Raw genomic sequence first — 22,769 nt, 5'->3', positions numbered from 1 at the left:
CTGCCAGCAGTTCGATTCTGACTGGCTCAAGGTTGACTCAGCCTCCCATCCTTCTGAGGTCGGTAAAATGAGGACCCAGATTGTTGGGGGCAATATATTGACTCTGTAAACCATTTAGAGAGGGCTGTAAAGGACTGTGAAGCGACATGTAAGTCTAAGTGCTATTGAACTCAGGATTGTTATGTGCTATGATAGGTTCGATCATCAGAGGAGCATCTTAGCAGAGGGAGTTGCCAACAGTTTGATCAGTTTTTGGAAGTTCTTCCATTCAAAAACAGTTCTTGAACTGTTGGGCAAATAAAGTGCATCCTTCAAGGTTCTTCTCCTTGTAGCAAAATGTGTATTAGCACACTCATTGTGCTGATTGTTCAAGCAGTTGCTGTTTTCTCACTGCACCTTCGGACCTGAATGTATTTGGAGTTGGCAATTAGTAGCTTCTCTACTTTGGACTAATAGCATTCAAATCTAATACTTGGAATATAGCTACATAACTGAGTAACTATGGGTTATGTACAGTAACAGAGCCTCTCTGCTGCAAGGGATCATGTTCATGTGGGTACTTCTTACGTTATTTTATTGAGGAAAGAAATTTCCACATCATTTTGCCCCAAACTGTACTTACCTTTGAAGGTTTAGCTCAGGGGTCTTCAAACTCGGCCCTTTTATGACTCATGGACTTCCAAATCCCAGAATTCCTCAGCCAGCCTGCCTGGCTGAGGAATTCTGGGAGTTGAGATCCATGAGTCATAAAAGGGCTGAGTTTGAAGACCCCTGGTTTAGCTAGTCCTTTGAACCTCATATTCAGGGATTAAAACTTCCTTAAGGAAACATCTGTTTTGAAACTTAAGGCAGCGCAGCTATAAACCTATTGGGAAGCATTAGGGTTTCCTGTCCTTAAAGTTTCTCTTGACTGTTTGGAAGAGTCTTTTGCATGGAGCACCAAGAAATTGTAAATATGAGACAGAATGTTGGAATATGAAGCCAAATCTCTTACTGGCTATGTTCAAATGATGTTGTACAGAAGCTACAAATGAGCCAAGTTTAATCTGGTCTACTCTAGCTATGATTTTATGTAAACTCACGCTGAACCATGCGGTTAGTTTATATTTTGTACAAAACCAGACAAATAGCATCCAGTTGAGTCAACCACAGTTACATAAATCAGGGGTAAGCATACTGTGCAAAGATGGATTCCTTTGTTAAGAGTTCCTGGACCTTAGTTCTGTGCAAGATGAGACCACATGCAGTTACAGTATTCTTAAGACCATCATTTATATTTATATACAACAATCATTTGTACACTTTTATATGACATATAAATAATTAAGACCTTTATTCTGGAGAAAGACTGGATCCATGCTAGGTTCCCACTGGTTTCATATTATTCCCAGCAGGCCCCAAATCTGCCTATTGTCCCTCATCATTGCTGCCTTGAGCTTTTAGTTGCATTAGAGTGTCATTTTCACATTAAATTACCATGCCAGTGAAGAAAATGCCTTTATTGATATGAGAAGATAAAATTGCATCATTGTGAATAATATTACACATCAATAACGTACTTCAGTTACCCAAATTAGTTCATATATTTTATTTCAGCAAACCTAAATACATTGATCAGGTAGATTGGTTATTGTCTTCATGTTTAGGTTGTATAAAAGGCTTGAGAAAAGCTTCCAGCCGCACAATAACCATAGTGACTCCCATAGTGAATTTATGATTCATCTTCATATGCCTCGTCTTAGCCACAGGATGGCCTTTTGCTAGCTGAAATTTCAAAAGGAAAAGACTTTTAGGGCTTGATGCAACAGCCAGTGAAGACATTACAATCCATTCAGGCATACACATGGAGTTGGGAGAGGGAAATACTTTAAAATATTAAATGTGACAGTAAGGGCTTTCTGGTTCTTGGTAGTTATCATCTGAGGTAGTAACACATACAGCCATTACTGCAATTGTTTCTGAAATCTTAACTGTACTTCTCCAATTTTCCTTTTCAAACCAATTTTGTCTTTTTTTTTAAGGCTGGTTGAAAAGCTTCCTAATTTAAAGCTCAGTTCTATAATTGTATCTCTAACTTATGCCTAAACGATCTCAGGCTGATATTCAGTAACCAGATTCAAGTTAGTTTCAATGCAAAATAGAAAGATGAGTGTGAATCTCACTTGTTTTCCTACTGCCGAGGCTTTGGCCATGCACAGATTTTTTTTTGCCAGACATCAAGTCTTCTGGATGATCACTTCAGTGTTTCTCAACCTTGACAATTTTAAGACATGTGGACTTCAACTCCCAGAATTCCACAGCCAGCAATGCTGGCTGTAGAATTCTGGGAGTTGAAGTCCACATGCCTTAAAATTGTCAAGGTTGAGAAACACTGACTCAGATGCTTTGACTATTCATTTCCATAACTTAGTATCAGATTTGAGAAATTGTACCTTAGGCAAATCTTTACTGAGAAAAGGTTTTATTAACCGGAATACTTCTACTATATGCTTTTAAATTAACCATTTATTACTGCCTACTATCATCTAGGACCAATCACAGTAAAACATTCTAATCATTCTTTATGATTTAGTATTTTGGTACTCCACTTGTATTAATATAAATAGTGTGCTAAGAAACTGATCTGAACTTCACTTCTGCAATAAAGTGATTGACTAGTCTCAAGCAAATCACCATTTTCAGTTATCTGCAATATAGGTGCTATCACATAGCATGACTGTGTGTGCAATGCTCAGATTCTTTGAAGTTTCTTAAACACTCTTACCATCCTACACAAAATATTTTGAGATCCATTATTTTTCCAAAGACTGATCCCCCCCCCTTTTTTTCCTTTACTCTTGTGAGTCCAAGCCTGAAGCCCAAATTGAACATTCTGAATTATCTACTGTTATCGCTAAAGGTCTTATTATTTTTCCTACCTCATTTATCAGCTGCAGCAGCAAACTAGATACCCAAACTAACTATACTCAAAATAGTCCAGACATTTTTTTTTGTTCTTTGAAATTAAACTAATCCTAAATTAATCTAACCCACTTCTGTAGGAAACCCATTTTCTATGAACTCTTTTTAAAGAGAAGAAATGGCACAAAGTGAAGGCTACTATCTTTTAAACATGTACGTTGCTTTTATTTATACAAGGATAGAGAGACTGTAGCAATTGTTGCTTTTACTTGCGATCATTTAGGCTTAGCATTACTAATAAATTGCTAGAAATTTAGTTTAGAATCAGATAATGGGATTTTGGCCGGGAAGTGAAAAAAAATGAAACCTCCCATCCCACACCAAACATTAAAACCAGGGAATATCTAAATTTATACATGACATATAGACAGAATGTTAATTCTCTCGGAAAGAATGGAACTTGCTCACCCACTACGGAAAGAGATATTCCCCAGTATTCCCAAGTGTAGACTTTAAGGATAAGTTTCAAAAAAAGAATATAGTATTTCAGCAATCTCTTGCAGATTTCCCTCTTCAAATTTCTCATCCTGAACCCACAATGCACAGCAACCTGTTTCACTGTCAGCATGAATACCTTTTGCTGTTAAAAATAAGGCCTGCTACTGGCACTCTGGTCGGAGCAGGGATCAGAAAGTTTTGGATTAGAACTACTGGAAGGCATTCCCCCCCCACCCCCACCCCACTTTTAGGATACAGACCTGCCAATATTTTAAAAAGGCTCTAATGTTAAAAGGAGCTGTTGGACATAAGGAGGGGCATCAGTAAGGTGTGCCAAGCCACTCCTGAACAGCAAGAATATGTCTTCCGATTAAAATCTGACCCATTTCACACTGTAGGAAGCAGGGGCAAGAGAAATGCGAAGAAACTGCTTTCCCGGAATGGAATGATTGGGAAAAAGAGACAGCACAGGGATAGCAAAGTGTAAATTTCCTTTCTCATTAATATCTCTAGCTAAGTGTGTCCCGCAATCTTGTTCTTCAATTTTGGAAAGTGGCCGAGTTTGCGGTCCTCAGGAACTGGATGCCTCGTATTGGCTTGATCTAGGTTTCCTCTGTGGCAGAGCCTTGGCTTCTGGGCTGAGTGGGACCAAATGTGTCTGTAGGGACGGGGCTGGTGGGCCTGGCTCAGGACCAGGCCCAGTTCCATTGATTCCGGTGGGGCAAGTCTGGTTGAGGTTGTTTGAGTTTCCGGAGGGTGGTCGGGATTTGTAGTTGGACTGGTACCAAGACCCATTTCTATAGCGATTTGAATTGAGATGCGATGAGCCATTTTGGCGTTGTCCTTGGGACCGGTAACCTTGACCAGACCTTCTATTTCCCTGGAACCCCTGGAACAGAAAGAAAGGGGGAAATCAGAGCGATCAGTACCAGTATTACCTGAGCACTCTTTTCCATACTCAAAATAGGATAAAGATCCATAGAGACCAAGGAGATTATTTTACAACCAAAATCAGTAAAGCCGGTTTCTGAGAGGGTCTGAAAATATAGCACTCCATCCATTGCCTAACTCTATACAATTAGAATATATGCTGCATTTTTAACCTTATATTAATACACATTAATATTCTTTACTACACAAGAAGATGCAATGGCCTAGAACAGTGTTTCCCAAAGTTGACAATTTTAAGGCATGAGGACTTCAACTCCCAGAATTCCACAGCCAGCAATGCTGGCTGTGGAATTCTGAGTTAAAGTCCACATGCCTTAAAATTGTCAAGTTTGGGAAACACTGGCCTAGAACAGTGGTGGCGAACCTATGGCACATGTGCCAGAGGCGGCAGTCAGAGCCCTCTCTGTGGGCACGCACACCATTGCCCCAGCAGCCAGAGTAGCGAGCATGTGGCGTTTGGAAGCGACGGGGCAGGAAGTGAGCGAGCAAGCGGCATTGGGCCCCTGGGGATGCCCTGCAGATGGCGAGGGACTGGTCCCCGCCACCCTGGTCTTGGCCCAACCCTGGCCACGCCCATTCAGTCTGCCATGACCACCACAGCTATGCCCACCCAGCGGCCATGCCCACCCAGTGCCCCCCCCCCGCTCTCCCTGAGAACACCACAATGCTGATGCGGCCCTGGCACTTCGTAATAAATAAATGGGTTTTGGGTTGCAGTTTGGGCACTCGGCCTCTAAAAGGTTCACCATCATTGGCCTAGAATGTTTCATTTGAATGCTGTCAATCCAGTCTTTAAAAATGGGAAGTTATTTCAAATTTGGTCCATGTTCTATTAGAGTTGAATTATCATTCCAAGCATTGGCTTAAGACAAGCAACTGTGAGATTAACTGTGCGGCACAACAGCCTCTCAGTCAAAATGTGGGCCCTTTGTTTTTCCCTTCTAAGTGAAAAACTCTGCTGTAAAGAAGATCCACGCCTGGGCAATCTCCAGGTGACTCTCAACCACAGAAACAACATTAAATCATTACCTCCCGATGGGACTGAGATGGGCGGCTTGTTGCATTTGTGGAGGTTTCTATAGGGGATGATGGTTTCTTATTGGCCATTATGAGGCTAGGAGAAGAGATAGAGGCACACACTGTGGTAGCGGACTTATCCGGACTGCTCACCGCTGTGGAGGAAATAGAGCTACACCGTGATCTGGTTGAATAACTGTTCTTTGGATGTGAAACTGAAACAAGAATGACAAAAAAAAAGACTTATTTCACACTTTTTTTTTACAACAGAAAGATGAATTTACCTCTCACCTCATCGGCAACCAGTGATGATACATTTTCCAAATCGTTACATAATCAAATTGCAATAAAAATGGCTTCCAGTCTGCTCCTGTTCTTGTAGCAGCCATTGCCACCACTTTACAAATACTCCTCAGAGGTTGTGAGCTAACTGTTGAGGGATCCATGTACCTGCTGGAAAATACCCTGAAGTATAGAAATAGTAGACCTAAAGGTATGGTAAAATTGAAAAATAAAAAAACAGAACCGGCGAGCAGAGAGAAGAAGCTTGCAAATGCATTGTTATATAAACTAATGGCTTTCATTTTACTAGTACTGCAAAAGGGCTTTGAACATTTTTCCATTTTTCCTTAAAATCCACGGCATTGGGCGATCTCAAATGGAGGCTTCCTAAGAGCGGCCCCACTCCACACGTATTAATTTGAAATATTTATAGTACGCCCACACCCAAAGGATATGTAACATATAAATACATATTATACATAAAATAAGCAGGATAAAGTAATAAATGTATGTAAACAACTCAGTTCAGGGACTGTAATAATATGAAGACTAACAGTGAAACACATAAGGGACCTCGATCATTTTCTGAGCTGATAAAATTCTGAGAAGAGCCTTTTCAGCCGAAAGCCACAGAAAAATGTATTTTCAGAATTTTAGAAGTGCTTTTATCAGCCACGCGTGTTTAGTTTAGTTTAGCTTTATCCCATCGTTGCTGGGTTTTTGTTTTGTGTAGATACCCAGGACATACAATGTTTAGACTAGCTCACCTTGTCCAAAGGATTCAATGCTTTTCTTTAGGGAATCCAAGTCACAAGTGAAGCGAGCCACCCTGCCGAGATCTTCATCGTATTTGCGCTCACTAACAAAGTGCTGCAGAGAAGAAAAAAAAAATGTAGGCATGTTAGCATTATGCACAAAGCACATTCATGTTTTGGGAGAGGAGCCGTCGTGTGAATTGCGGGTATCAACCGAGGCACAAACTACACACCCTTCTCTCTGCTTCTACACAATTGAAGAAGAATAAACAACTGGATTTATTAGAAAATAATAAACAGTTTAAAGATGGAACTGCTGACAGAACAGCAATTACCAGAGTGAATTTTTCCCATGCAGTGAGATTTTGGTGGGAATTTGAACGTAACTTCATTCTGGCCTCTAGTGGTAGGCAAGGGAAGCTATTTGTCAGACAACACCACACCACTAAGAGCAAATTTCACAGTCACAATCTAATAATTCATCAGCTTTATGGAGGTTAATAAGTGTGAAAAAGTTTCAGGCAAAGTCTGATGTTTGAGTTTGTTCTTTTCAAAACTTTTTTTTTTTTTTTTTAAATAATGCTTTTGTTTTTCAGTCAATCCTAACATTAAGCAAATGTTGTTGCCAGGTCAGGTATTGAAATTGCCTGTTTTAAATGCTACAGACTAAGATTGGCTCCTCCTAAGTATGCCCTCTACTGCAGGGGTCCCCAACCCCCAGTCTCTGAACCGGTACCAGGCTGCGGCATGCCAGCAACCGGTCCGCACAAATAAGCAAAAGCCCCATCCGCAGGATGCAGGCAGCACACAAAACCACGCCCTCTCCAGTCCATGGAAAAACCTTTCTCCGTGGAACCGGTCCCTGGTGCCCAAAAGGTTGAGGGCCTCTGCTCTACTGTTCAATAGAGCTCTTCTGCGTAAGAGGAATATAAGGAAATGTAATTACATCAACAGAACCTGGGGAAATGTAATTTCTCTGTGCATACTGTGGCTGTACTTCAATAAGATCTCTGCCCCCAACTGCCTAATCTATGTAGATTAGAAAAAGGTGCACATAGCCCAAAGCAGTCTGGGGATTCACCTTTATATCCGCTCTAAGTTCTACCAGCTGTTCTTCTGACATTCGGACTGCTACATCGGTTAGTTTCTTCAGTGCCCCTGCCTTCTTTTGGCGGCTGATTAGGATTTCCACTATAAGGTAAAACAGAACCCCCCCAAAAGGCAATCACATTTATAATAAATAGAATAATTAAGCAATTAAAGCACAAAACAGAATGTCAAGTTGCTACAAATCTAATTCCTGCCAGCCCCTATTCTCCCCTTTCCCCAATATTTTAGTTTATCCTTCAAAGGTCAGCTTCAGCTCTGCAATACATCTGATAAATGCTTGAGGCCTTGGACAATACCTAAAAAGACTGGAGTTACAGTAAATGCCAGGGGATAATTACCTAGGCAACAGGGCGAGAATTCTTAAATTCCCGAAACTGACAGATGCCTATGTAGCTCAAGCTCAACACATGAAATCTGTGAATAGGGTCCTTTGCTTTCTTTCTCTGTCTCCCTTTTTAATAATAATAATAAAAAGGAAGTTATCAAGTCAAATTGGTTGTTTACTTAATTGCAATGTTTTGGGCAGGGTGCAGTTTATAACTCTTTTCTCCTGTACTCTTTTGCCAATGAATGACAGTAGAACAAAGTAGTTCTTTTGTCTTGTAAGGAGAAAACCATATAGATACTACAATCAAGCCCCGGGGAACAGAAGCAGAAAGAACTGCAGCTTCTGAGAGGTAATGGGAATTGCTTCTTTGATATACAGCTAGTCCTCACTTAACAATAGTTATAGGGACTGGAACTTCCGTTACTAAGCGAGGCAATCATAAAATATGATGTGACCTGCCCGTATTGCTTAGTGACAGCAATCCCAGCGTTTCCCAATTGCTGTTGTTAAGCCAAGTTCCTGTGTCTTTAAGTGAGTCCAAGGTGATTTGTATGCAGGCTGGCTGGCAGGCAGGTAAGTGGGGCTGCTGCCGGGTGGGGGAAGGTGCAAGGGTGGCCAGCAAGGTGCAGAGCAAGCTTGTCGGGACCAAGGGTGGGTACTGCCAGGTGGTGCAGAGTGCAAGAGACTTCAACCTTCGCTGCTGGCTTCTCCATTGACTTTGCTTTTGAGAAGCCAGCAGTGAAGGTCCCAAATGGTGGTCATGTGACTGTGGGAGGATGCCCCTGCTGTGTGAGCTGGTTGCCAAGCACCCAGACTGGATGGGATGCTGGGACAGCTGGAACTTTTGAGGATTGGTCAAAAATAGCACTTATTCAGCAACTTCAACTAGTCGCTGAGCAAATTAAGTGAGGACTAGACCTATGAGCCACATTAATCAAGTTGCATATCAATCAAGAGTCTTCAAGGAGTTATGTATTCTCGTTACCTTGTTCTGGGGAATCCACATTTTTCATGGCATGTACAAAGTTCATACTGTCGGAACCATGCTGCTGCTAACATTGGATGTTTTGGCATTGACACATACTACAGTGGTAGTAGCAGTAATGGTAGCCACAGGTTTATTTAGATATGAAGGTTAGAGGATCACAAGCAGTCTCAATTCAGACAATCGGGCTGGCTGGGCACATATTTTATTCTTGCACTTTCCCATATATTTGGACAGTGGTAGTTTTCATTCGGGATAAGTAAATCAGCATATAAATGCAACACATAGAAGTCTTAGGAGGCCTCTGTTTTAACACTGTGCTTGGAATGAGGAAACCCCACATGCTTTTCTGGTGTAATGGCAACTAGGATTAACTATGGCACTATACTTGGAAATAAATGCATGTAGTCTTTGACTTATGACAATTGACCCCAAAATTTCCATTGCTAAGCAAGACAATGAAGTGAGTTGCACCCCATTTTACCTTTTTTTTGCCACAGTTGTTAAGCGAATCACTGAAGTTGTTAAGTGAATCATGCAGTTGGTAAGCTTTGTCCCCCCCCCCATTGGCTTTGTTTCGTCAAACGTTCGCAGAAGGTGACCAGCTGGGAAGGTGACAAAAGGTGACCACATGACCACAGGACACCGCAGTGGCGGAAATGCCTGCCTGTTGCCAAGCACCTGAATTCTGACCACGTGACCATAGGGATGCTGCAACGGTCGTTAAGTGTGAAAAATAGTCATAAGTCACTTTTTTCAGTGCCACTGTAACTTTGTACGGTCACTAAATGAATGGTTGTTAAGTCAAGAGCAAAACCAGATCTTACCCATGTATATGTAATTACAAGATATTTGAAACATGAACCTATACAACTAGATGTGATAAAAAATATATATAGCCAACCTGTACATATATAGTATGGTTTACACATTTGGAAATACCAGAAATTTAAGTCCTTCTTTGTATTTTGTCTTGGACTGCTTACTTCAAAAATCTGGTAGTCTTGTACGGTTTCAGGACAAAGATATTAACATAGTTGTTTATAAAACTTACTTGCTTCTGCTTTTACTTTGTCCATTTCACCAAGTAGGGCTACTTCTCGATCCATGAGGCTAAAGGAAGAAAAGAAAGGAAATAAAAGATTAAAATTCTCTTATATTCATAGGCTATAACTTTTAGAAACCAACTCAACAATCAGTCAGGTCATTAAATTGGGACAAATCTCTGCCTCCCTGATTAAAAAACAGTTCTTTTGTATACATTGAGCTTTCAAAGATGGAATGGATAAATATCACTAACAAGGAACAAGTCAACTTTTTTTCAGAGACGTCCAGCATCTCTTTTTCTTAGGTTTAACCAACTGAAATCCTACATGGTTTATCACTGTTTTGGTTCCAAAAATCATAAGTATCTTGATGTCTAAAGCTTTCATTTCCAAAGTTATTTACAGTTGGCTGTTCTACTTTTAATTCCCATGTAGCAATCACTGTGGCCCATTAAAGTGTTTAACTGCCTGTAATTCTCATATTTCAAATGGTCATCTGTGAATTCGCATATACAAGGTTTGTGCTTGCAAGCACCCAATTCGAAACATTCCAGAACTATTCTTTGCAGGAAGTTGAGCCTCATTATAACATGTCACCTACAAGTAGTGACTCTTGTTTTTCTCCTCAGATTAGGAACTGCTATAGTAATTACTGGAACAGATAAAGCAGAATCAAATATCTCAGAGGGGACCAGGGACCGATTCCATGGAGAGAGGTTTTTCCTTGGACCGGAGAGTATGTGGTTTTGTGTGCTGCCTGCATCTCGCAGATGGGGCTCTGCTTATTTGTGCAGAGTTGCTGGCATGCTGTGGCCCGGTACTGGTCCACGGACCGGTTGCTGGCATCCTGCGGCCTGGTACTGGTCCACAGGAGTTGGAGACCGGGAGTTGGGGACCCTGAAATATCTGATATTGGGGAGGGGATTAGTGTCCATTTGGTGAGCACAGATAACATCCAGTTTAAGAACAAGTTCTGTTCCCAAGATCTGTCTTTAAGTCAAATTTGTATGTAAAGCCAGAACAGTATTATTATATTTTGTTGTTGTTGTTAATTGCAAAGTCGTGTCCGACCCATCGCGACCCCATGGACAACGTTCCTCCAGGTCTTCCTGTCCTCTACCATCTTCTGGAGTCCATTTAAGTTCACACCTACTGCTTCAGTGACTCCATCCAGCCATCTCATTCTCTGCCGTCCCCTTCTTCTATTGCCCTCAATCTTTCTCAGCATTAGGCCCTTCTCCAGTGAGTCCTTCCTTCTCATTAGGTGGCCAAAGTATTATTATATAATACTGTGTAAATAGTATTGTGTCATTAACTTGAACCATTGCGTATTTAACTCAGATTTTGATAGAACAGGTTCTAGACTGAACTCTGGGTTGTCCTTAAACCAGGGCATTCTTAACTTGGGGGCTTGTTGCATATGGTGACCACTTGAAAAACCAGAGTTTCAGGTTAAAAGTTAATCTCTTCTTTTTCACCGTGATTTCCTCTGGGTTAGCACCAAAGAACCAGTCAGACAAAACTGCTGATTGAGAATAAACATTGATGGTACTAGTACAGATCTATACAATACAACAGTGGTTCTCAACCTTTCTAATGCCGCGACCCCTTAATACAATTCCTCATGTTGTGGTGACCCCCAACCATAAAATTATTTTCGTTGCTACTTCATAACTGTAATTTTGCTACTGTTATGAATTGTAATGTAACATCTAATATGCAGGGTGTATTTTCATTGTTACGAATTGAACATAATTAAAGCATAGTGATTAATCACAAAAACAATATAGCAATGCTCGATGGAGAAGCTTATTCTTCCTTGCTCAAAAATGTTGGGAGGGAGGGAAGGAGAAGGAAGGAAGGAAGATTGAAGGGGAAAGGAAGGAGATGGAGAAGGAAGGAGATTGAAGGGGAAAGGAAGGAAGGAAGGAAGGAAGGAAGGAAGGAAGGAAGGAAGGAAGGAAGGAAGGAAGGAAGGAAGGAAGGAAGGAAGGAGAGAAAGAGATTGAAGGGGAAGGGATGGAGATGGAGATGGAAGGAAGGAAGGAAGGAAGATTGAAGGGGAAAAGAAGGAGATGGAGAAGGAAGGAGATTGAAGGGGAAGGAAGGAAGGAAGGAGAGAGATTGAAGGAGAAGGGGATGGAAGGAAGGAAGGAAGATTGAAGGGGAAAGGAAGGAGATGGAGAAGGAAGGAGATTGAAGGGGGAAGGAAGGAAGGAAAGAAGGAAGGAAGGAAGGAAGAAAGGAAGGAGAGATTGAAGGGGAAGGAATGGAGATGGAGATGGAAGGAAGATTGAAGGGGAAAAGAAGAAGGAGAAGGAAGGAGATTGAAGGGGAAAGGAAGGAAGGAAGGAAGGAAGGAAGGAAGGAAGGAAGGAAGGAAGGAAGGAAGGAGAGAAATTGAAGGGGAAGGGATGGAGATGGAAGGAAGGAAGGAAGGAAGACTGAAGGGGAAAGGAAAAGATGGAGAAGGAAGGAGATTGAGGGGGAAAGGAAGGAAGGAAGCAAGGAGAGATTGAAAGGGAAGGGAAGGAGATGGATGGGTGGATGGAAGGAAGGATTGATTGATCTTTGGAGAATCATGTTTTTCCAGATGGTGAGGAACTGCAACTCCCAGCATTCCCCACTCTTCCACAGTGCTTTTTAGAGCTGCTGAGAATGGTAGTCCAGTAAGGTCTGGAGACACACACAGATGCCCTCCGATGGCAAGGGAGGCAGGCCGGGTAGCGTGGGGGAGGCTCCGGCGGGGCACGGAGGGCAGCCGGGGGCGGAGCACGGCCGGGCAACCAGGAGGTGTGGGGATCGACACAGTGCCACAACTCAGCTCAGCTCAGCCAGCAGTAGCAACAGCACATTGCCTGAGCAGGGCGGGAAGAGAGGGGGTGGTGGTGGCAAATCATGAAAGCAGCGTCCACACATTCAGGGTGCAAATGCCTTGGACCGTTTGGCTCCCCCACCCCTTTATTTACTGATCTGCCACAAGCTCGTGCAAACAAACCCCAAGGAGTTCTGAATGAGCGGTCGTTTAAAAAAAAAACTTTCAGCAACGAGGCAGAAAGGGGAACTCGCTCACAGCTCTTTTTTTTCCCTTTCTCGGCGACTGGGAAAGCAGTCTCTTTTCTCTCTCTTTCTCTCTTTCCTCCTTCTCTTTCTGTGTTTCCTCCCTTTTTCTCTTTCTCTCTCTTTCCTCTTTCTTTTCCTCTGTTTCTCTCTCTTTCCTCTCTCGCTTTCTCTCTCTTATGGCAGTATTGTCGGGGGTCCCCACCGCCCCTGGCCTCTGCGCATCCTCAGCCGAACGGGCGGGGAGGGGGAGCAGGACGGGAGGCAGCGGCAGAGACAGGGCAGCATTGTCAGGGTCCCTGCTGCCCCCGGCCGCCGCTCCCGCTGGGACTCCGTGCTGCCCGGCCTCGGCCTCCGCCCATCTCTGGAGCCGCGGTGGAGGCAGCGCCCACCCGAGCCGCCTGGGGAGGCAGCAGGAAGGAGAGGAGGAGGGCGAGGAACCAATCGCCCTAGTCGGGACTCCGCGCTGCCCGGCCTCGCCCTTCGCCCATCCAATGGAGCCGCGGTGGGGGCTGGTGCCACACGGCCACTGCCAGCCCCTCGTCCAGCCCAGTTGCTCCCCCCCAGGCACCGCTCTTGTCCCAGCACCCACCCGAGCCGCTTTGGGGGCAGCAAAAGGAAGAAGGGGAGGAGGAAGGGGAGGAGGAAGGGGAGGGCAAGGAAGCCGCCGCCAGCGCTGGGCCCCAGGAGGCGGCTCTCCTCTCCTACTTTTGCTGCATCTCCTTCTTCCTTCCCAGCAGCCTGGATTCCGGCGCGCCTTCCCAGCCAGCAGGTCCAATGGTCGGGCTGGCTGGGGATTGCAGGGGCTGGTCTCCCTTGGGCCGCGGCTTGCGGGAGGGCTGCCCCGCTCAGCGGAGCCTCCAGCGGGCTGCTCCCAGCAGGGATCCCGGGGCTTCCCCAGGCGGCTCCAAGCCACGAGGCCCTGGCCGCGCTTCTCCCAGGGGGTGGGGCACCTGGGCGCAGGGCCAATCAGGAGCCCTGCAGGAGGTACGTCAGAGAGAGAGAGAGAGAGAAAGAGAGAGAGAGAGAGAGAGAAGGGAAGCGAAAGTGCCTCTCTCTCTCTCTGTCTCTCTGTGCAAGTGGCGGAGGCCGTGCGGAGACAGATGCGGAGCGGTGTCTTGGTTCCTAAGACCATCGGAAATATGTGTTTTCCGATGGTCTTAGGCGACCCCTGTGAAACAGTCGTTTGACCCCAAAAGGGGTCGCGACCCACAGGTTGAGAACTGCTGCAATACAAGAATCGGTATATACGGGCACATACGTAGCTGAAATGGAATGATCTAGTATAGACTGGGTTCCTTTGCCAGCTCACAGCATATCAAAATAGCAATGTTTTGAATGACACAGGTACCACTTCCTTAATCTGTTCAGAGTAGAAGAGAATATACTGCTCCTTATGAAGAGCTTCTAGCCTCTTAAGCATCCCTAGTATATTCCAAAGAGGAAGACAGAGTTGGAAAGAAAAATAGAAAGAATAAATTCCTGGTTGATATGCAAGAGAACAGGCTTTGCCAGCCTCAGTTTATTCCTATGGAATGCCAGGAATTTGTTTATAGGGGGCAAAGCTCACTCACACTCCATGCTGTAATACTCGTGAGAAAAAAATGGCCTAGTAAATCCAGGATAGTAAATGCACAGAGATTATTTATGGGCATCATTAGAACCTCTAAAAGTCTGTGAAAAGACATTCCCCTCAGGAGTCTCAGCAGAGGTTGGCATGGCTACCAAGAGCTGTTCGCCATACAGCTGCTTCTCTGATCTTCACTACCACCCTCAGTAACAAGGAACAAGGAAATAAATAAAACATTATCTGTTGATATTTTAATACAGCAATTTTAATGGAATCTGAAAAAGCTCAAAAGGTTTCCTAAGGGGGATGCTGGATCATGAATCTGAGAAAGAGATAAAGGAACCATCTGATATTTCAGTTTTAATTTCTCAGAGGTTGAGGATAATTCAGAGCAGTTATCTGTCCCACAGTACTACTAAGTCAAGCAGAGATGGGTGGTAAGATTTTGAATATCTGCATGAATAGGTTTCAGTTTAGATGCATCCAGAGGAACAACTGGTAAAGGATAAAACATAATAACTGAAAGCTTGCATCTCAGAGGTTGAACAATCCCAGCAATGATTCAGGGGTTGTCATAACAAAGGCCATGGATGATGATGATGCAATTCTAAATCCTAGTAACCATCTGTAAATATGTTCCAGCTTCTATCCAGGACAACAAGCCAAGGAAAGCCAATAAAATCCTGACAGTGAGGAGAATGAAAACAGGATAGATATCAGCCTTTATGCTGCTATTAAAGCAGCTACAAAGTAGAGTTCTGTTGCTTGCCTTTATGAATGAAAGAGAACTGGTCCTCACTTAATTGGGACTGGCAACTCCATTGTGATGTGGTTGTGAAGTGCGACCTCACATGACCATGCCAACTTACATCAGTAGTTCTGGCAGTTCTGGTTCCCATCATTAAGTAAATTCCGTGTAGTCATTAAGCAGAACATCATGTGATTGCCATTTGAGACTTCCTGCTGGCTTCCCCAGTGCTTGTGGGAAGCCAGTGGGGAAGGTCACAAATAGTGACCACGTGACACTGCAACCATCACAAATGCTGGTTGCTAAGTGCCCAAATTGCAGTCACATGACCACAAGGATGCTACAACAGCTCTAACTACGAGGACTGCTTGTAAGTCTCCTGGTTCAGTGCCATCGTAACTCTGAATGATCGCTGAATGAGTGGTAGTTAAACAAGAGCTATCTGTACAGGGGAACCAGAGAATTTGTGTTTGAAAGCAATTCTGATGGCAAGGCTGATGAAATCACAAGCAATGGATTTGTTTCTCAGACCAATATTAGGTAGTAGGCCTGAAGGGCTGAACTGCCTATGTATTTTGTATTTTATTCTTTTATCATATCTTCAGTATCAGATATGGTATGCCTGCTTAACTACATACACATAATTCTACATACACATAATTCTAATGTTCAAGGCAATCACAGAATCTGATCAGAAAGTTCAGAGGACTAATTAGGCTGCATTTGTGATGGGCTCCAACAGACGGATGATTTGTCCTTCAATAGGAACTTCATAAAAATTCAGAAATTATAAGCTGAACTTGTATATTTAAAGGTTTGAGCATCTTGAGCAGTGATCTCCAAAACCTGAAAATCTTCATTCCTGGCAATAACGTCAGGGGTTCACAGCACATTCCTTTCTTTTAAAAGTGGCAAAGAGAATTTCCCATCAGGTCAATGATTTATTGCCGTATTTTCTCAATTACAAAATAGCATCTAGAATGCAGGCCCCCCCTAAAAGATCTATTGTGGGTGTGCCTAATTCTATAGAACAGCTAATGTTGAAAACAGCAAAAGAGTAATGCAGAGAATATTTAACATGAGGGTTTGATCTTCAGAAAACTGAACACTTCAGTCTGTTACACAGCAAGGTATTCCTGAATGGATTTTCCTCTTTATGCCAAACATTATAAATTCATCACTTATGTTTGAAAAGAAATACAGCCTGTCTAATGAGCACATTATGAATTTCTAAAGCAAAATAATTAAGTTTTCAAGGGATGCTATAAAAATATTACTTGTTCAATTTTAGTTTACAATATTGTGGTAATTCCTTCGAGACCTCTTCCAGCAAGCGACTACAGCCAACATATATTAAGAGAACATAATATTCGTATTACCAACAGTTGCAAGACCAGTTCTCTTGACAGACTTCCTAAGTTGAACTGGCAATGCTGCATTTATGTGATGATGTAAATAATTTTCCTCAGAAGTGACTAGAAAGGGATTTGTACGCTGTGGTTGGAAGGTACACAGCCTCATTTGCAGAATGGCAATCACCCCGTTTTCAGGAAAGAACAAATAACAAACCCTTGATTCTTTATCTGGAATTTATTAAAGGAGGTTCTGCTGGCTTTCTTCCAAACTAGCCATGCATTTCCCTGTGTCACGGAACTGCACTTCCTGTTTTCTGCCCTTTCTCTGCCCCACAGCAAGCAGAATTATTGAAACAAGGTCTTTAACCTTTTAAAACATGACGCATGACAAGGCGAAGATTAGAGGAGTGACCCAGGAGGTGATGATTTATAAGAAGCACTAGCTTTTTATGCTGAAGGAAGAGATATCTGCAGGAAAATGCACCATCCAAATGAATGCTGGATAATGCTGAATGATAAATCTGCTGGCAAAATCCGCAATCAGTTCTAAATATTAAGTCAGCAGAGGCTGCTAGCCTTCGCTTGAGGAATCTTTCAAGATTCTTCTTTGCCTACAATCCCAATATGTATCCTTGGAGAAATAAGTCAGATGCAAGTAGCCCACATTAAAAAAATGCTTTCATTATTTTTCTTAAGGCTGTATGTAGGATAAATAGCAAAGATTTTAGTTCAGCTATGTAGAAATCTTAGCGATTCAGACAGTGGATTTGATAAGCAAGAACTGCGATAGATTAGGTCAGCCTATAAACCAAAAGAAGTCTCTTGATCTCAGATTGTTAAGATTTGAAAATGAAAATGCTTTTTGACATGGAAAATGATTCTGTCCTCAAACTTTCTATTTATTTGGTCAGATTAACTTAAACTAACTTTTTAAACTCACTTGGTATTAAGCAGAAATTCTTATTTGTATTGTTCATTCTGTAGCTTTGTGAAAATTGGGAATCAAATTATTTTAATCACCTGTGCATTTGAAATGCAAATGCAATAGATTTCTCAATCATAATGAGGATTCGTTATTAAAAAGTCAAGTGGCCAGTGAACTCCTGCATATACGTACAGAACATTTGTTTCCAAACTCTGTCCCATTTTTATCCTAATCCAGTGAGAACCAATCAGGTGCTCAGAATTCAAAAATAGCTCCAAACAAACAAACAACCAATGGCATGACCAGCTGTCCATACTGCCACACAAGACATTTATAAGCTAAGGAGAACAGGACAAGGAAATCCTGATGATGTTACCTAGTTTGGTAACGAAGCGTTCAGAAAGTATATGGAAACAAGCTTGGAGAACAAGCCACAGCCAAAATCATAAGGCAGTTTCTAAAAAATTAGGAAAACATAACAAGTGACTATCGTATGTTGCAATGCTATAGATTATCTTTAAGGCATCTACTCTTAGTAACTTGCATTGCTAAGTCCATGAGTTCCCTACATAAAGTCACCCATATACGTAGTAGTTTTATTTGGGGATAAAGTTGTTATTTGGAAACAGTTTGTACCCTAACAACATATAGTACCACCAGAATCTGGAGTCAGACCCCATTATAGTTAGGACAAAAATCCCTAGACATTTTATAGAACACGTGATCATGAACCCATGCGCTAGTATGACTCCAACTAATCATGTTGTAAATACACCTTCAGGCAAGGACTAGTTTGGTAAAGGAAAAAAGGAAGGCATTATCCTTAATCAAATCCTTTAAAATCATGCTCACACCAGATTTCAAAGTATTAGCATACCAACTCTGCAGCTCTGCAAAGACCTGCTTCATTTTCTTAATAGAAGCATCCATCTCTTCTTTAACCACAACCCGATACCGGGACAGTGACACGGTGCATCGCTGGAGGTCTTTTACCGATTTTTCAATATTGGAACCTATCCAAAAAGAACACAATATACTAAAGCGTCAGTACTCCTTGCAAATTTTCCAAGAGTTATCAAAACTACAAATTGCTTGACATAAAGTATTTGTTCATTACGAGAAAAAGAGATTCCAAAGAAACTTGAATGCTGCTTTGAGTGCCATTTCGTCCAAATATTTCTGCTAACTATTTACAAAAAAATTAAATAAAAATATTCCAGGAATAAAATAGCAGCATTGAGTTATAAAGAGAAAATATCTAATTGGGAACAAAACTGTAAAGTTCACACTATGATTGACTCTCCCCTATACAATCAAATCTGCATGAGAATGCCATTTCCTCTATAAGGCAAGGTATAAGGTTTAGGTATTTGTTGCAAAGGTTAGACTCCAAGAAAGCACATTTCCAAGCTTCTTTGTGTCACCAAAAATTACTGACTTGTGCTCACCCTCGGTTGAGCTGCTTGTTATGGCCCTTGTTAAAGCACAAACTTTGAAATGCTGCTGCCAAGAGGCAGATGTTCCTGCCTCCCCAAAACTATGGATAATGACCATGTTTAGAATCAGGATTTTGAAGGTCTCATTTGCTGACAGACATAGAAGGGAAGAACAGAAAACTAAAAGAAGGAACAGCCAGGGCTGTGGCTTTTCATTTATCCACTGAGGTTCATTGGAAACTTGGCTCACACCATGAAAAAAAAAAGTGTGCACAGCTGGGTAAGAAATATAATGATTAGAAGGGAGAGTGCACTTTTCTAAAACTAGGTTGCACACCACATATACAGAGTGAATCACTGAGCAATGCCAGCTAATTAAATAATCTAAGTCAACTAATTCTCATTTTATTTGTACATCCAAACGAGGAAAAAAATATCATCAATTAATTCTCATTTTATTTGCATATCCAGATGAGGCAAAAATGTGGTCTACAACTTGCCTCAAAGGATGCATTATTTATATTAAATAATTTACCATCTTTCAGCGCTCCTTGGTAAGTCGGTTAAAACCAGTTTCAAGTAACTCTAGCTGCTAGAGCTAATGTGCTCTGAAAATTACTCCCCACTTTAATAGGATAGATTATGTACGAGCTCTCTGCAACTCAAATAGAAATAGATAAAGAAATTCAGACAGAACTGGAAAGAGGTATTGTGCCCAGTGAAGGCGTTTATTCCCAGAGCAAGCAGGTATTGCTCATCAGGCTTGAACAGATCTGTACCAATTTTGAATTTGAATCTAAGAATCCCTTTGCAAAGTCACCATAAAGCTAAATGAGAATTATACAGTGGCAGCAATTTAACACTGAAATAGGAAAGATGGAAGTGATTGATCGAAATCAGAGAGGAGAGAATATGGCAATCAGCTTCCACAGGAATCCACTCTGCATTTACCAGTCCCAGCGCAACAGCTAACATATTACTTATGTTAAAAAGCAATAAAAGCCCCATGATGACAAATGATTTGTTGTTCAGAGCATATTAAAAAGTTATCAATAAGCACGTCAGGACAGCACAAGGATAATCATACTGAGATGTCCTGAATATTTATCTTCATCTTAAAACGTAAGTAAAATATATTCACATACTTGCACATTAAGTATCCAGAACAAAAATAACTGCAATTTTATGTTCCATTTAATTTAATCTTACTGTTTCCCAAGGAATATCTGAAATGCTAGATTAGACTCTTTTCACTTAACTTTGAAACTGCTGCTGAAGGTTAGGCTGACTTGGTACGTGGTTACCCAATGAACTTTATGACTCAGCAAGATTTGAACGGGATCAAAGTCCTGTACTACCCACCACAACACAACAACTAATGAGATATACACTAAGAATTACAAGCTTTAGAGTTAAAACAAATGTCACCTGGCACCCTATAATTACTTTGCAACAAAGAACTTCTTAGAAAAACTAAAAAGAGAACAGAATCATGTCATAGATCTGTAAATTCTACCTAGTTTTTTGTTTCCAGGGGGCACAGGGACCTCATCCAGCATTGTTAGGGATGAAAGAGCTGGAGATTGGGTGCTGGAAGCAGGTCTGGAAAGTGACTTGCCAGCGTTTCTCAATTCAGGTTGCACTCTGAGGGGCTGGGTATTCTGGGAAGACCGCGTGCTTGCAGATTTTGGACTCAAGTTGGTTATTCCATTTTCAAACTGTAACAATGCTGAGGAAGGGGGAAAAAAGGTTACTCTAAACATCCCACAACCATAAAATAACATAAAAAAGAACAATAGGATAAGGAATGTTATGTAGACTGGAATCCCAAATTATTTATCTAGGGCAGTAATGGCAAACCTTTTAGAGACCAAGTGCCCAAACTGCAACCCAAAATCCACTTATGTATCGTTGGGTGCCAGGTAGGCATGGCCAATTGGGTGGGCATGGCCCATTGGGTGGACATGGCTTCGGTGATAATGGCAGACTAGGTGGGACTAAAAACTTCAAACAATTCCAACTTTGCGAGATCTTTTATTTCCCCGCGAGAAGTTGAAATTGACTGGTTGAACCTTTTTTTTTTTTTTTTGCACATGATGGCGGAGGCCTAAAGCAAAATGGTTTTATAAAACCCAGCTGAAGGCCTAGGACTGGGGTGATGGCGCGCATGCCCACAGAGAGGGCTCTGAGTGCCGCCTCTGGCACCCGTGCCATAGGTTTGCCATCACTGCTCTAGGGTGTCTCTGTATGGTGACCATAAGCCTACCTAGAATTTACATCAGGGCCTGTCAACTAGGGCAACTTTACAGCCTATAAACTTCAGGAATTCTGGGAGTTGTAGTAGATGGTTGTAAAGTAGCCATAGTTGCCCACCCGATTTACATGGTACCCAATTTTCCACTTCAGTACATTCACCACCCATGCAATCTATGGATTTCCAAATCAGATTATATAATTTAGTACAAATTCCAGTTATCTATAATAATTACTGTCATGTTGCTTCCATTTCTACCTCTCTCCCCCTCTTTGGAAATTGGGAAGAGTCAATGCAATTTGAAAAAAGAATGGTTCATCTCCTTCTGTGGCAACTACTGAATAGTGGAAGAGAAATTGTAACTGTTGGGTTGTTAAACAATGAAATGTGGCGGAAGACACTACACAAGTAGAATGGAAGAAGGAAGCCTTCCTACTTATACAGACTTTCTGATTTTCATAACAATCCAACAAAAAACTAACCTGTCCCATCAGGAGCCTCAGGCATAGCAGACTCACTCTCCTCTAACTCTCTTGCATCAATGGAAAGTGTCTCCAAGCCTTCACTGAGTGAGTCCACAGACTCTGTGTCATTGGCCGAACCATTGACATGGTAACCGTTAATCCCGCCCTTCTCTGATGAAACGGCAGACTGTTCTTCTTCAGGGGCCGCTGGCTTGCTGGAATCAGGAACATTGACACTCGATTCTGCAGGGGTTTTTGATTTGGTCTTCTTCTTTTTGTTCTAGAATTAAGATATCAGCATTATGAGAGAAGAAACTAAGCTCAACTCCTGATATGAAATGGAACGTTATTACTATTGCCTGAATGTAAAAGAATTAAATTCTTAAGCAGACAGGTCTTAAGGATGATCCCTTAAATGTGGGATGGGATTTATGTAACAGCCAGAACTGATCGATTGTGATATTAATGAAATTCATGTGGGCAGTGTGTAGTAGCCATATACAGTGTGGATCCAAGGGATGTTAAAAATGCTGCATTTTACCCCGAATTAGTCAGAGGGGCTGACTATTCTCAGAAATATGCATATTCCACAATTCCATAGAAATACAGAAAAAGATGTGCCTTGTGAAATCTTAGAAGACAGGACAATTTCAGCGTCAGGTTTCAAAGAATTAATGGGTGAGACCTTATCATCACACATCTCCTTAAGCCTTCTACATTACTAAAAGAAGCAGAATGAATTAGCGTATGCTTGATTTTTATCATGGATATATATCCATACTAATCTTTGCACATAGAATCTATATAGAAGGTGGTGAATGTTCCTGCATTTACCTGGGTTTTCCACAGTTAAGGATGGAAAATGCTGGTCAGGCTAGACGTTGTTCTAATCCGGCAGATTAGAACACATACCATATATTCAGTGTTTCTGGGAAATCTCACCTGATGTTACAGAATGCACTAATATCCCCAAGCAAGTACTGGAATTTTTTTGCTTCTCTCTCCCTTCCCCAGAGGTATTTTTAAACAGTCATTCCCTCTTAAACTAGTTGCATCACCTCAGTTATGCCACAGGAGAACAGGA

The 22,769-nt window shown here is 41.9% G+C and overlaps 1 protein-coding gene across 3 annotated transcripts in view; it reads right to left on the bottom strand.

Moving 5' to 3' along the window:
* Positions 1-1,484: 1,484 nt before the first annotated feature.
* SPATS2 (spermatogenesis associated serine rich 2) overlaps positions 1,485-22,769 on the bottom strand; it is a 61,546-nt gene continuing 40,261 nt past the window's right edge. For 2 of the 3 annotated variants that reach the window (XM_039332840.1, XM_039332841.1), the window contains exons 6-13: positions 21,704-21,965; positions 20,484-20,696; positions 18,409-18,544; positions 9,882-9,940; positions 7,486-7,595; positions 6,417-6,519; positions 5,380-5,582; positions 3,971-4,288 (exon numbers count right to left, since the gene is read on the bottom strand). In XM_039332840.1, the coding sequence (XP_039188774.1) occupies positions 3,971-4,288; positions 5,380-5,582; positions 6,417-6,519; positions 7,486-7,595; positions 9,882-9,940; positions 18,409-18,544; positions 20,484-20,696; positions 21,704-21,965 (1,404 nt within the window). Of the gene's footprint in view, positions 4,289-5,379; positions 5,583-6,416; positions 6,520-7,485; positions 7,596-9,881; positions 9,941-18,408; positions 18,545-20,483; positions 20,697-21,703; positions 21,966-22,769 lie in introns of all 3 variants that reach the window. The other variant, XM_039332842.1, reaches the window with a different exon arrangement.

Source organism: Crotalus tigris, unplaced genomic scaffold (genome assembly GCF_016545835.1).
Source record: "Crotalus tigris isolate CLP2741 ecotype Arizona unplaced genomic scaffold, ASM1654583v1 scf7180000024465.619267, whole genome shotgun sequence".
Classification (NCBI taxonomy): Eukaryota; Metazoa; Chordata; class Lepidosauria; order Squamata; family Viperidae; genus Crotalus; species Crotalus tigris.
Note: the sequence above shows the minus strand (reverse complement) of the source record. Positions and strands in the feature narration are given on the sequence as shown.